Source organism: Tupaia chinensis, unplaced genomic scaffold (genome assembly GCF_000334495.1).
Source record: "Tupaia chinensis unplaced genomic scaffold, TupChi_1.0 Scaffold000377_5, whole genome shotgun sequence".
Taxonomy (NCBI): Eukaryota; Metazoa; Chordata; class Mammalia; order Scandentia; family Tupaiidae; genus Tupaia; species Tupaia belangeri.
The window spans coordinates 716,331-730,247 of NW_006159879.1; the positions used below are offsets into that span (position 1 = coordinate 716,331).

Consider the following 13,917-nt stretch of genomic DNA (forward strand, 5'->3'; position numbering starts at 1 on the left):
GGGACAGCGCTGGCTGCCACGTGGGCACGCACGAGGACACTTGGGGGTCAGGCCCTGGAAGCAGAGCGGCCAGGACTGAGAAACGGCACGGGGTGGCGACGACGGAGCAACGGAGACCCCGTGAGCTCTCTGTGGCAGCGAGGTGGCAGTCCAGCTGGGTGGGCAGAGCATGGTTCGTTGGCAAAGGCTCAGAGGTCAAGGTGCCTGGATTTTCCACCATCCTCTCCGGGCCAGTTAGCCCTCATGGCCCAAAGCGAAGGTCACACTAGCAGCCAGGGAAAGGCCATCTGGGCCGCGGACTCCCGTGTCACGGCCTGGGATGGCGCTTTGTCCACATCCTCGTTCAAAAGCTGGGAGAATGGTTAAGGACGGACGTCCCCAAAGGCCTAGGTCCCTCGTGTCCTCAGGCCTCATGACCCCGGTCTGCAGAGAGCCTGTCTCAGCCCTGTGAATGCCCACACTAAGCTGAACCACCCACTACACTGGCTTCCAATGTCCTCGCGGGAGGGTGTGGCCAGGCCAGGACACCATAGTGGACATGCTGCCCCTGAGACGGAACCTGCAACCCAACAGTGAGACTGTCCCAGCCAGACAAAGTCCCCTGTGGGGACAGAGAAAAGGCGGGGACGCTGTGCCATGACACCACGCTAAGCGTGCACCTGCAGAGGGAGGGGCTACCTGAAGGCTCTGGGCAGGGGTGGGCCTGGGGGGCAGGCTCGCCTGGAATGTGGGGGCAGCCATGACAGCTCGGGGTCCTCCGTGCAAGCCCGCGGGGCTGAAAGGCCAATCACCTCTGGCCCTGTGTCTGGCCACGGCTCAAGGGAGACACTTGAAAACTCCCAAGTCCCAGAAGGAAAGCCTGTGAGCCAGGCCACGTGCCAGCCGGCAGACACCTGGGTCCTGGCCCCGCCCTGGTGGAGGCCAGGCTGTTCCCACTGCCCTGCGTGCTAGGGAGAGCAGGGGGAAGTCCGGGCCACAGGTTAATTCCCAGCTCGCCCACGCCCCATCCAAATGCCCAGAAGCTGCAGGACGGCAGGTGCTCGGAGAACCTCACCGTGCAGAGAAGGTTTGGGAGCGAGCAGGAAAAAACAGACCGAGAAAACACAGGCTGGCCTTGCTGCACTCCTGCCTTGCTAGCAAACACTCCAGAGGCAGACCCCAATGTCGCTAAACCCTCTAGCAGGGAGGCCGCTCCTGGTCCCACCGAGAAGGCGGCCAGGCCAGGTGTGGCTGCACAGGCTCTTCCAGCACTCTCTACCCAGGCCCAGGGCCTCCAGGTCGTGACCGCAGGGCCCAGAGCAGGTGGGCACCGGGAGGCTCGCCAGGCCAGCACAGGCAAGCCTGCAAGGCCGCTGATCAGCCCTCTGCCAGACCTCTTGTTCTCTGGTTGCATCTTAGAAGAGGAATTCAGTTTCATAAACAGAAAAGCCACAGCCCCCCACCCAGGGCGCTCTTAAAGTACAGCTTATCTCCCAGCCAGGGCCCTCCCATCAGTGGAGGCCAGCTTTGCAAGCAGGAAAAGGGATTAGAGAAGAAATGCGTTCTAAGAATGAAATAGACCATGAGGAAAAAGGTGACTTAGGTTGCCAAAGAACACACAATTCTACAGTCTCATTGTAGCAGGGGTGGTGGGGCCAGCACCGCAGACATTGCAGTCTACGAGAACCCTCCCTGCAGCTTTGGGGAGCTCGTTTACTGGCAAGCGACCCACACTGCCCACCTGCTTCCTGAGAGACAAGTCCTTCCCAAGTGGCTCAAGCAGGGCCGTGTGCCTTCCACTGCCAGTGCAGGAGGAGACCCCTGCCCTCCCTAGGGCTGAGCAAATCCCTGGTCTGCTCTCGGACTAGCACGTGTTTATCGAAATTGCAGGTGAAATTGAGCAGCTGTTAAAGTTTGGGTGCCACGTGTCTACACAGCAAAGCGTTTCTATCAGATTGACAATCCAGGTCTACATAGGCGGCACCCACGACTTTGCCATCGGAATGGAGAGCACCATGGTGCCAGGGCCTAGCAAGCCACCGGCTGCTGAGTCACGGTGTGAGGGCAGGAGGGGCCGCCCCGGCAGATTCTCTTTCCAATCTTTGGAGACAAGACGACCTTGCTCAGTATTGGGAGACCCCATTTGAACTTGATCGACGCCTCCCAGGTCCCTCCTTACCCTTGGCCCCAGGTTGGCATTGCTGAGCCTCCACTGAGCCCTGGGCACCAAGTCCAGTGGCTGATGCCGTCCACAAGCCCGAGATGCGCCTCAGCCCATGTCACCGCTGGGACCACAGAGCAGGCTTCCGGTCAGGTACACAGAGGCTGGGAGGGGGGCTGCTGCACCCTCCAGCTCAGCTTCTATGCACTGCAAGGCCCCCAAGAGATGCAACTCGATCACCCAGCAGCCCTGACCCCAGTCTGGGTCACCAACAGGCACCATGGAGTTCCCCACCCAGCCACCAAGATGCTCCCACCTGGGGAGGGCCTGTCCTCTGCAGGGAAGACCCAAGCCCGCCTGCCCCCAGCCACTCCTGCCTCCAGCCCTGCTGGCCTCTGGCGGTCCTAGCTCAGCGTCCAGCACAGGCTAACCTCGAGTCCCGCCTGGGGCCACGATGTCCCTGTGTCCCCTACCTGAGTGCGCGCTACGCGACGGGGGCGTCCTGCCCATCGCAGGCCCGTGAGCACACTGCGCCGGGCCTCCACAGCTGCTGTTTACAGAGGGAGCCTGGCCCGGCCGCTGCGTCGGACAGCGAGCGTTATCTGGACAGCTTCCTGTTTGAAATCCCCTGGACGCCTGCAGGGTGGGTGGGGTGCAGGGACCCGGGACCCTCGGGGAGGTGCTGACTCTCCGACCAGATGCCCAATTCTGACTTTTTCTGCTTCCATAGTTTTCTCCTTTTTTCCTTTGGAAAAAAATAATAATAAATAAATGAGTACTATGGAAATTCAGAGTGGCATAAAGAAGGATGCAATCTCCTGACCACACAGCTAGCAGGGCCGCTTTCACGGGTATCCACGTGGAACTTCCCTCCAGAAGGCGGGGGCTTGGCCAGTGCTGGTGCAGACTCAGGCACGGGGCGCCGACCTGCGCCCACCCTTTCTGCCGCGGTGAAGACAATATGTGCTAGAAACAAGCCTTCGGCAGGGGATGCAGGCCCCGCGGCCTGGGTTATACGCCAGAGGGTGGGGCACAGGCCAGACCGTGGCATGGGCTGGCACGACCTGCCCTGTGGGAGATCCTTGCTTCCCGTCCCGGGGCCTCCCTGTACGCTGGGTGCCTGTGATCTGGGCAGGCTGAGGCTGGGGCGGAGGGGCTGGGGACAGTGCTGGGATCCCGTGCGGGGTGCCTGTCTGTCTGTCTCTTTCCTGGAAGAAGATAAACTTTTTAAAAAGGTAGATATAAGTTTATGATCATAAAAAGTTAGGTTTAAAAGTGAACATTTAGGGACGAGCAGTTAGCATAATGGCTATATTGCTAGACTCCCATGTAGTCAACAGCGGTTCATATCCCAGACCCGGTGGCTTAAAACTCACGCCAGGCACATGTGCATGCCCAAGATCCCAAGAGGAGAATGGAGAAGGGACTGCGGCATGACCATCCCCCCTGGGGGGGTGATTTCTCGCTTTCTGTCTCTCTGTCTCTCTCTGTCTGGTGAGCGCACGTGCCCTATAGCAAAAACTTCTTCAAAAAAAAAAAAAGAGAAAGTGAATATTTATTTAAACTGAAAAATTATGATAGATCAAAAATGTAAAAACTGACAAATATCACACAAACCATAAAAAGGAATGATTCTTGAATCCTGAGTCTAAAGAAACTAAACTGACCACCTCCTAGAAAAACACAGCCACAACGCACCTAAAACACAGCAGGTAATTTAAGAACCATGTAACAATGAAGGAAATCGAATTCGCAATTTAAGAACTCCCAGAAAAGGACCAAAAGATGGCTTAGTGGTTATGTCGCTGGACTCTCACATGGCTGACCGCAGTTCAAGTCCTGGATCCGGAGGCTCAGAACTCACACAGGACACATGTGCATGCATGTCCAAGATCCCAAGAGGAGAATAGAGAAGAGACTGTGGTACGGCCATCCCCTCGGGGGTAACTTCTTGCTTTCTGTGGCTCTGTCTCTGTCCAGCAAGCACACTCCCTATAGCAAAAATTTCTCTTAAAAACAAAACAAAACAAAAAACCTCCTGGAAAGAGATTGCCAAACATTTAAAGAAAAATTAACCACAACTCTACACCATCTCTTCCAGCCGAGAGAAGAGGGAGACACCACTCTGAGTGGGGCTGGAATTATCCTGACACACACCACCTGCCTGGACAGGGCTGAAACAGCACCGGGAATGCCAGCGCTGGCAGACTCGAGACACAGGCCGGGCTGGAGAGGTGGTTGGGGTGCCGGCCCTGCAGCTGCAGACATCTGTGCTCGGCTCGACCGTGCAGGTGCTCCCGATGGCTTCACCCGCAGTGTCCCAGGCGGAGTCCCGTGAGCGGCAACATCAGAGGTGCGTGGGCCCCAGGACGAGGAGGCACGAGGCACAGGCACCCAGGAACACATCCCAGGGATCCTGCAGTGGACGAGCCACCCCAAGTCACTCCCTGCAGGTGACACACCCTTGCGAGGAGAGTGCAGGAACCGAGCCCGGGACAGAGCCTGCAGGGCTGAGGGAGTGGGAGGACCCTGTGAGGCTCCGGGGCGCAGCACTGCCCAGGGAGCCAGTCGCGGGCGGCTCCTTACCTGCAAGCCTGCTCTACAGCTCACCTGCCAACAGCTGCCTGCCGGCCCTCCTCCTTCCGTAGTTTTGGACTGTCTTCCCTTACTGCCTCCCCCCATGAACAGAAGACAATTCACTATTTTCTTGTGCATGGTTATATGAATTTTTAAATTATTACTGGTCGCTTCCTAAGAAGCTTACTTCTGCTTCACACGGCGTTACCGGTAAAGTTGGAGTTGTCAAATGGTGCTCACCTGGGGAAGACCTCTCAAGGCTCGTCTACAAGGGTATGTGTCACGGTGCTTCGCGTTTGGGCTTTCTGCATTTTGCAGTTTAGTCTTTGGACTGGTTGCACCACGGACCCGTTGCAGACGACCTCCTCCAGGTAGGTGCTCACCTGAACACTTTACAGGCCAACCAGACCCAAAGAAGGTGGCCAGGCCAGACATCAGCCCGCTCCCCTCCTCAGGTTCTGCAGAGATGTCTAGTTATCGCAGGCTGTCCTAGCTCGGGGTGGAGAGGCAAAGGACCGGCTGAACACCCTGCCGTGCAGACAGCGGGGTCCAGCCCACACGTCCGGGAGCCGCAGAGGCCTCCCCATCCTGACAGATGGAGGACCGTGACAGAGCACTCCTCGCAGTCTGCAGCCAAGGCTCTGCTTTGCCTAATTTGAGACACCTGAGCCGGGGTGCAGCAAAGGCCCCTCCAGCCGCATCTTGACTGACCTCATGATAAACCTGCCCCATAACAGGAGGGTGCCCGACCTCCAGCCAGGCGCTTCCACGCCCTGTCGCCCAGCAGCAACCCTCTGCCCTGCGCAAGGCAATGGGAGTGGGGACTGAACATGTCCAGAGCCCAGGCTCCAGCCAGGGCTGTCCACACTCGCTCTAGTTTAGGCTCACCACTACACTGCAGAGCAAGGTGCTATCGCCCGGTCACAGAGCTCAAGACCAGAGGCTGGGCCCACGCCCACCAATAGGGCCTGTGAGGCCCGCTTTGGCCCAAGTCGGCAGAGCCCACCTGGGGCCTGTCTGCAAACCAGACCTCCACCCAGGGCACCGCCGTCCTGTCACAGCTGATGCGGGTTTTCCATCTGTCCGCCTGTGCTCTTCAAATGCAAGCGCTTCTTTTGGTGCCAACAGGGCCAGCCTACGGCATTGTGGTTGAGGCAGCTGAACACGTGGCTGACGGTGTGGGTGGAGTCCCAGATCCAGTGGCTTGAGATATGTCAGGGGTGTGTGTATCCAAAATCCCAACAGGACGGAGACAGGGAAAAGGACTGTGGGGTGCCTATCCCTCACGGGGGCGTTTTCTCACTTTTCATCTCCCCACTCCCTTCCAGTGACTACACACCCTCTGGCCAAAAAAAAAAAAAAACCAAGAAAGTATCAATGACCTGAGAATTAATCTCAATTACAAAAATGAAAGTGAACATTTAACTTACCTATGTCCAAAAAAATTGTACATCAGACTTTTTTTAAAGTTTATTTCTTCTGCGACACAGGGGAGGTGGCCCGGCGGTCTCTGCCCACAGCCTGGCCCTGGAACATGGGGCGTGCACATGCGTACAGACTGTGCTGCCCGGCTGCACAGGACGAGGTTACACATCACACCTAAACCTGCACCCCGGGGCAAGGGCCAGGTCAGCCCAGGTCGGGCCAGGTTAGGCCAGGTCCACGGAGAGCGCCGGCTTCCCTGTCTCCCCGCCCCCTTCGGCTTTTCCTTCACAGCACCGACGTTGAGGCCCCAGGGCCCCAGGCCCCAGGGAAGCCTTCTGCCTCGCTAGCACTGACATCTCGTGTGCAGATCCACTCTCGGGCCGGGCGAGACCTGGCAAGCCTCCCAGTTGGTATTTACATTTCCCGACGATAGGAGGCATCCGGATGGATGGCCAGATGGGACTTTCCCAGGCCAGAGTGCGCGTCCGCATCTCTGGGCTGCTTGTCCCTGCGTTCGTGAACCACGGCCCCTCTCTGCCTCCACAGCCTTGGAGGCTCCGTTTCCGGGAAATGAACAGCACCACGTACGCCGCCCCACTGCAGGGCCTGCCACGCCACCCTCCCCGTGTCCTCTCGGCCTACTCACACGAGACATTGGACAGATGGCCCAGAGCATAGCAACGGCACTGGTCACAGCTGCCATGTGCCAGGGGCCCGTGTGCCGTGACCCATACCCGACATGGCTAGGAAACCAGCTCTGAGGCCCTCAGCCTGTGCCTGCACCAGCCCTCTGGAGGACGTCTCCAAACTGACGGCTGGGCCAGCCAGTGGAATGACGGTGAAGGCAGCCTGGATCCCACATGGCCGACTGCTCAGTTCGAGTCCTGGGCCTAGACACTTGAGAACACACCAGACGCACATGCATGCATGCCCAAAACCTGGATAGGGATGCAGTGGGGGTTGCACAGCGGCCATTCCCTCTGGGGTGCTCTTTCTTTATCTTCAGCACACACATGAGCCCTTTAAGTTTAAAGACTGCTGGAAGTCGGGTGCTGGGGTGGACACCTGTGGTCACAGCTACTGAGAGCCTGAGGCAGAAGGGTCCCGACAAGACCATCTAAAAACAATCGACCGCCAGTTCCGATTGACAGGATGGTGTGGGAACCAGGCACTGCCATTTCAGTCAAGTTGCCAAGCACAGCTGAGGATGCTGATCCAGGGAAATCAGTCCCTGGAAAGCCTCGGACTCATGCTGTGTTCGGTGCAGTGAGCCAGCAGTCCCTGAGGCATGAACACCCGCCCTCACCCTGCACTTCCTGTACCCTCAACTGCCACGCAACCTGAGCGCCGAGAGCAGCGGACTGGCCTGCGTGAAGGGAGAGCTGAGGCTGCAGCAGCCACCCCAGGGAAGGCTAAGCTCGTAGGGCACCTGTGTGGTGAATCCGACCCAGCGCAGGGCTGTCCCTGCCTGGGAGCTCAGACTAAGCAAGCACCAGGACTCCTGCACGTTGGGGGTGACATCTCACCAGGACTGTGGTGGGGCGAGGGGCGAATGTGCTGGGTCCCACAGGGCTGACAGCAGAGCCCTCCGCTCAGCAGCTTGAAACACACAGGCTGTGTGTGCACCCAGGATCCCAACGGATGGTGGCATGGTCACCCCCCGAGAGGTGCTCACGCTCGCTCTGGCAAGGGTCCCTACCCTGTGGCAGAAAACCCATGAACTGTACTTAACTCCCAACAACCCCCTTAAAGCCCAGTCCGGGTGTGTGCACAAGACGATTCCAGGGAATCACAGTGCAGCAGATGAGCCAAGCCCAGGGGTGCTCCAGCACCCACCACCCGCAGGTAGAGGGCTCCCTACTGCACTGAGACAGGAGTGACAGGAAAGTGTATCGCTTTTTAAAAGATTTATTTAATTCCATTTGTTATTATTTTCATTTGACCAGAGACAGAAAGACAAAGTGAGAAAGCAAGCTGCCAGGTCTGAGACTTGAACCCAGTCAGCCATGTAGGAGTCCAACTGAACCACAGCACCACCCACTGGCTCCAATTTATCCCTTTTGTAAACTACAATAAAAAAGTACCCATGGAACCCACAGGTGGTGTGCTAATTAAGGCAGCTGGACCCCACCGTGACAACTACAGGTCGAGCCCCAGAACCAACAGCATGACACACACACCGGGCAGTGTACACTGCAGGTGGCCATCCCTCCGGGGGATGAGTTCCCGCCTCTCCAGCGGGTGCACACACCCTACAGCAACCTTCAAGTACCCGTGTACTTTCAGGCCCGGACACATGAGTGCCCATCTGCTGACTTGGCCACACACCCCACCCACAGCGCCGGGACAGGGCTCACTGTGTGTGCACCTCACAGCTCCCAGGACTGGCAGACGCCCCTCCCCGGACGCAGGGACACACACACAGACTACCGTGAGGGTACTTTATTCAGTCATTTTCTCACAACTGAAACTCTGGGAACTCAAAGTTAACGTCCTTGCCCGTGAGCTTCTTATAGACACCAGAGAAAGTTTCGACCTACAAGGAAAGAAATGATTTATCACCAAAGTGTTAAACACTCACCCTAAAACCTCGAGATTGTGGGACCATGCCCTGGTGCGGTTTTTCCCCAGCAAGCAGGTCCCCAGGGATAGAGATGCACGGCCCTGCCCAGAGCAGCCCTGCGAGTGGGGCAGGACCCCCAGCCCACCTGCTGTGCTCCTTTGCGTAACCCGGACAAGACTGCCAGGGGCCCATGGCACCCACACTGACTTAGTAACCGAGAAGGCGACTCTGCCCCCGACATGCCACCATCCCACACGATGCCCACGGCCATCCAGGGTGGCTCCACTCTCCACGTCCCCTAAGAACTTACCGGTACAAGGATTTCGGGGGTCCGACTTAACAAAACGGGACCTCCCGACCCCAAACTGGACACACAGTAAGAGGGCAGGGGCTGAGGGAGGGGGCCCAGGGCTGTGGCGGCCTCAGGGCAGGGGAGTGCACGGCCACCCGCGCCCGCAGGCCCCTACCTTGTGCTCCACGTTGTTCTGCTGGGCTTTGTCCAGGTGGACCTTGATGAGCCGGCTGCCATCCAGTTTCACGCGGATCCTCTTGCCCACGATCTCACTGGGGAAGACCAGGTCCTCCAGGATGGCGTCGTGCACGGCGGTCAGGGTGCGGCTGAGGGTGACGACCACATGAGCAGCCTGGCCAACACCTGCCCGCCAAGGAACCTCAGAGGGCCCCGGTTCCAGGCTCTCCAAACCCAAGTGGCTCTCACTTTTCAACACGCTTACTGGACGGGCTACCAGGTAGCTTACTGTTTCCAAGTTAGTCCATTTTAATGTGATATCCTGGCGGAGGGCTGGACTCCACCATGACAGTCCAACCCAGGACTGTTACCTCTGGGAGCAGGGGATTAGCAACGTGCGAACACCTTTATTTTCATGCGTCTGACTCAACTCAGTAACTGCAGTAACCTCTTATTTTGTTCATTTCCAGCCCCCCACCCTGCCATGCTGCCAGAGAATTTTAAGACACCAGTCTGACTGTGGCTTACCTACCAGAGACCATTCGAAAGGTCTGCTTGGACCCCAGAACACCCACATCGCTTGTTCTCCAGGATCAATCCAGGCAACACTCCGTCAAAAGACACCGTCCTCCCACCAGGTCTAGGACGGCTCCTCACCCACGTTCCTGATGTTCTGCCCCACTGCCCAAACTGCCAGCAGAACCCCACTACCCAGACTACCACGAGGGCCACAACCTGCCCAGCGGCTGCCTGGCAAGAGAAGGTTCCAGGGACTCCCAATCTTTGGGGTTCCTTACACCCCAGAGCTGCCAGGAGTTACTCAGGAGTCCACCTCCTGCTCGTCACTGACAGGGCTCTCACCCTGACTGCCAAGCTCTACTGTCCGTGGTCATGCAGCGAGCTGTCACCACCTTGCGGAGCGCAGTGCCTGCAGCTCCCACCGGGAGACGGCCAACCACCAACTTCACTAATTCCTTTGACGATAAATGAGAATAGAAGAGCAGCTATTGCTGGAATCAGGTTCCAACCCAAACTCTGAACAGAGGGAGCAATGTCAATGTGACTTGAATAATCACAAACCACAGGGACTGGCATGCTCTGTTTTCAGAAGAAAAGTAGCCACTGAAACCCCGCTGTAGCCCATACGCATACACGTCTGAGCATCTGACCTGGGTTGAAGCCCTCTTCTACAGAGAAAGGAAGTCAGGGTGAAAGCGGGAAACCAGACAGGGAGGGCAGACCGGTCCCAGTGACGGTGAGAGGGTCCACAAGGTGAGAAGGGTCAGAAACAAGCTTGGGCAACAGAGGACCGAAGCCAAGGTGTGGGAAGCAGGGGCTGAGCAGGGTGCGAGCACAGGGCTGTACGGCACAAGTTCCTAAGGCGGGTCTCAGGACGAGACCACATGCCCTCCTTCAGGCAGCACCCTAACGACAAACCGCCAACTCTTAGCACCCCAGCTGTCCGTAAAGGGGCCAAGGGACTAAGCAACCCTTCCTGCTGTGGAAGACCCAGCCCCGCCTTCTCGGCCTGAGCTGTGCTCCTTCCTCCTACACCAAGACCAGCCCCAGCAAGGCGCCCAACACTAGGCGAGGCCCGTCACCTGCTTCCAGCGAATTCACACTGCCCGTACCGCTGCCATGGGCCAGTGTGCCAAGCCTCGGTAGGTTCCTCACCCAGAAGCCGGGGCCACAAGTCAGTTCTTTCACAGCTGTTGCCATGAGTAGTTGAAAGGGCAACTAAAATATTACTTCTCAAACGATCCCTAGGGCCGGCCCCGAGGCCTAGTGGTTAAGGGAACCAGATCCCTTAACGTGGCGAACCACGCAGTTCTAATCCCAGCCCCAGTGGCTCACAAAACATGAAGGGCCGTGTGCCTGCTCGCCCCAAATCCCAGCAGGATGGAGAAATGGAGAAGAGACTGCAGTGTGACCACTCCCCACCCAGGGGTACTTCCTCCCTCCCTCTCCCTGGAGGGGCACATATCCTCCAGAGCAGGAAAAACCCTGGTCCCTAGGAAAGGGTCTGCCAGTAACCAAATCCACGGCAATAAAGCACCGATCGCAGCTGTAACATGACACAGAGGCCTAGCTCAAAAGCCAAGCTTGTGTACCAGTTTCTGCCAGACAACCAACCTCCAAGCCCACCAGTTCCATTGTTCCCACAGCACCTCAGCCGCAGGCCCGTGACCGTGATGTCCGCACAGCCTGAGGGACCAGCTCGATTTAACCTCTAACCCACAGGTGACAGCCCACACCGCGGCCCCATGGCTGCGGGAACGTCTCGCCCTCTGCCCCAGCACACTAAGCGAGGCCCGTCACCTCCTGCTTCCCGCTATCACTGCCCAGGTGGCCACACCCAGACCCATCCCAAGGCTCACCAACACCCAAAGAGAACAAACGGTACCCCCATTGGGCCACCAGGGCAGTCAGGATGCATTTCCCTGCTTTTGGTGTTTTATGCTTTTCCCCCACATTTTATTGATTCACAAAATGCCTTAAACTTATACTATGGACAAAGCTAGAATCTAGTTTCAAGTGCACTGTCATTTTTCTTCTGAAACATTTTAAATTAACTTACTTTCATTCCCTGAGCATTGTCACAGCATATAAAATGTGATTTCCCATCCAGAATACACTGCACAGTGGCTTAATCATACGTGTTACTGTCATTTCCCGCGTGTGTGTATACACAATACCCCATTTCTCACCCTCTCCCTTTCCCACCCTCCTCCCACGCTATCGTAGGTATCTATGGTTGTTTTCCATTCCTTCCCCATTTTATTGATTCACTTTCAATAGCAAGTTCAGCTGGTATGTACGTATCTGTGAATACACGTCTGCCTTTAGGTGTGAAACCTTGAGTAGAATGAAAATACTCTAAGGTCATTCCTAGCTGATGCTATAAAGCTTACTATAATCATTAAAAGGTACTTTTTAAATATGTTTTTAATTTCAAGAAAAGCAGTTTTAGCTTTAATAAATCAAAGAAATACCCAGGAACTTTACTTAAAACTTAAAGCCAGGAAACAGGTTAGAATTCCTTTCAAATAGTAGGTACATGAACCTACCGGCAGCTTTTACATCCAAAATGACGTTCGTTCCCGAGGACCTCACACAACCTGAACGGACAGTGACAAGCGTGGTTCGCACATTTTTGGTGCCGTTAATATACTCACCTCCTGGGACGCTTTTGCTTATTTTTCGTTCGGCTTTTTCGAGTTGGCTTAGGCAGAATTCTCCTCTGCAAGGTAGAAAGTGTCATGAAACAAATGCAAAAAATTAAAAAGGGCCTTCAGTTGACAAAAGATATTAACTGTCAAAGTGCTTTAATGAAGCATCAGAGTAAGTTCAAAATCCAAGAGAGCAAAACAATCTAGACCCGAGAATTCACTGGGAAGCCTCCTATGGAGCTACTCTCTGACTTTCCAGTGATCTGCTCAGAACCCATGGCTACTACTGTAATGGTTCTACAGAACCCTCCCTAACGTCACGGGTCTACACACACAGTAGGACCTACTACCCACTTCGGGTCAGGTCACAAGTTCAAAAACCCTTCCTGGCTACTCACCGGTTCCCCCAGAGTACAGTGACCCTCTCCTCCCTCTCCCCACTTCTGAGCTGCCCCTGATCCGCCCGTACAGCACGAGCCTTGGCCCCGGGCTCTCACCGGCAGGAAAACCTCTGCTCAGCAGCAACCCCAGCTGCTTAGCCTGTACCCCCGCAGCAATCCGCCCACCATGGAGCTGTAAAAGCAGAACCACCGCAGCAGCCCAGAGCCTCGGCACCCAGTCACTGACCAGCTTCCCCAACCCTTCGCCCCCCAACGACGAGTGTAAACACTACCATCCATGACACTGCGTGCCAGCACGTCACTGCCAGCACGTCATTTTATCAAAATCCACAGCATGCCAGGAGCAGATACCTGAGCAATAAAGACCACATGCTTCCCACTGAACTTCTTCTCCAGCTCCCGGACGAGCCGCACTTGGATCTTCTGGAAGGACTTCAGTTGAGGGACAGGAACAAAGATAATGATCGCTTTCCGACCACCACCAACTTCAATTTCCTAAAGAAAGAAAACTGTAAGTTCATAACCTCATCCTTCCACTCGAGTACAACCAAGATCTCACCCAACGTGCACACGAGCTTCACCATCGAAGACGTCCAGATTCCTGGCTCCTTCCAAAACCCGTGTCAATGAGATTTGCACAGCCACCGCACAGCTGCACCGCCAGTGCCATGCCTCACAGGTCAGACACGCTCACACTTGTGAGCTTGCTGACAACCACGTGTGTGTGTGGCTAACGTCCTTCTCCAAGAAATAAACTTGTAACTAGCCTGCAACCTGAAACGGAGGCTGGCTGTCCTCTCCGTAGAGCTCTGCCAAATTCCAGTGAGGAGACACTAATTCAGGCCCTAGACCGTCTACCCAAGTACCTGTCGCTGGCAGCTGCGCGGCTCGCGCACCTTCTTCAGATGCAGGAGGCCCTGCAGTCGGTCTCACCTCCAGGCAGCAAGGGCACCCTCGGGAGCCTTCCCCTCTGTCTCCCAGGGCCAGGGCACCGGCAGCACGCTACCTCCAGGCCTACTCTCACCTCCCAGAGCGCAGAGGCGTCCCCACCCTGGCAGCGGGCGCCTGACTGGAACAAACGCGCAGGCACGTGGCCTCCCGCTGCCTGCGCCCCGCCGGACCGCCCTGCAGCCCAGCCCTGTCCGGCCCCGGCGCCCCCCAGGGGCCTCCCC

General features: G+C 56.6%; 2 protein-coding genes across 3 annotated transcripts in view; both read right to left on the bottom strand.

Moving 5' to 3' along the window:
- The window catches only part of COLEC11 (collectin subfamily member 11), a 26,593-nt gene extending 23,832 nt beyond the window's left edge, over nucleotides 1-2,761 (bottom strand). The window contains exon 1 of one of the 2 annotated variants that reach the window (XM_027773827.1): nucleotides 2,614-2,761. In XM_027773827.1, the coding sequence (XP_027629628.1) occupies nucleotides 2,614-2,650 (37 nt within the window). In that variant the 5' untranslated portion in view covers nucleotides 2,651-2,761. The remainder of the gene's footprint in view (nucleotides 1-2,613) is intronic. The other variant, XM_006153522.3, reaches the window with a different exon arrangement.
- A 5,808-nt stretch (nucleotides 2,762-8,569) lies between these two features.
- Nucleotides 8,570-13,240, bottom strand: RPS7 (ribosomal protein S7; the record flags this gene model as incomplete). The annotated part of the gene is given in 4 exon segments (XM_014589770.1): nucleotides 8,570-8,678; nucleotides 9,173-9,323; nucleotides 12,351-12,415; nucleotides 13,097-13,240. Coding segments are annotated over 4 exon segments (438 nt in total), but the record flags the coding sequence as incomplete, so codon positions are not given.
- Between the last annotated feature and the right edge of the window lie 677 nt (nucleotides 13,241-13,917).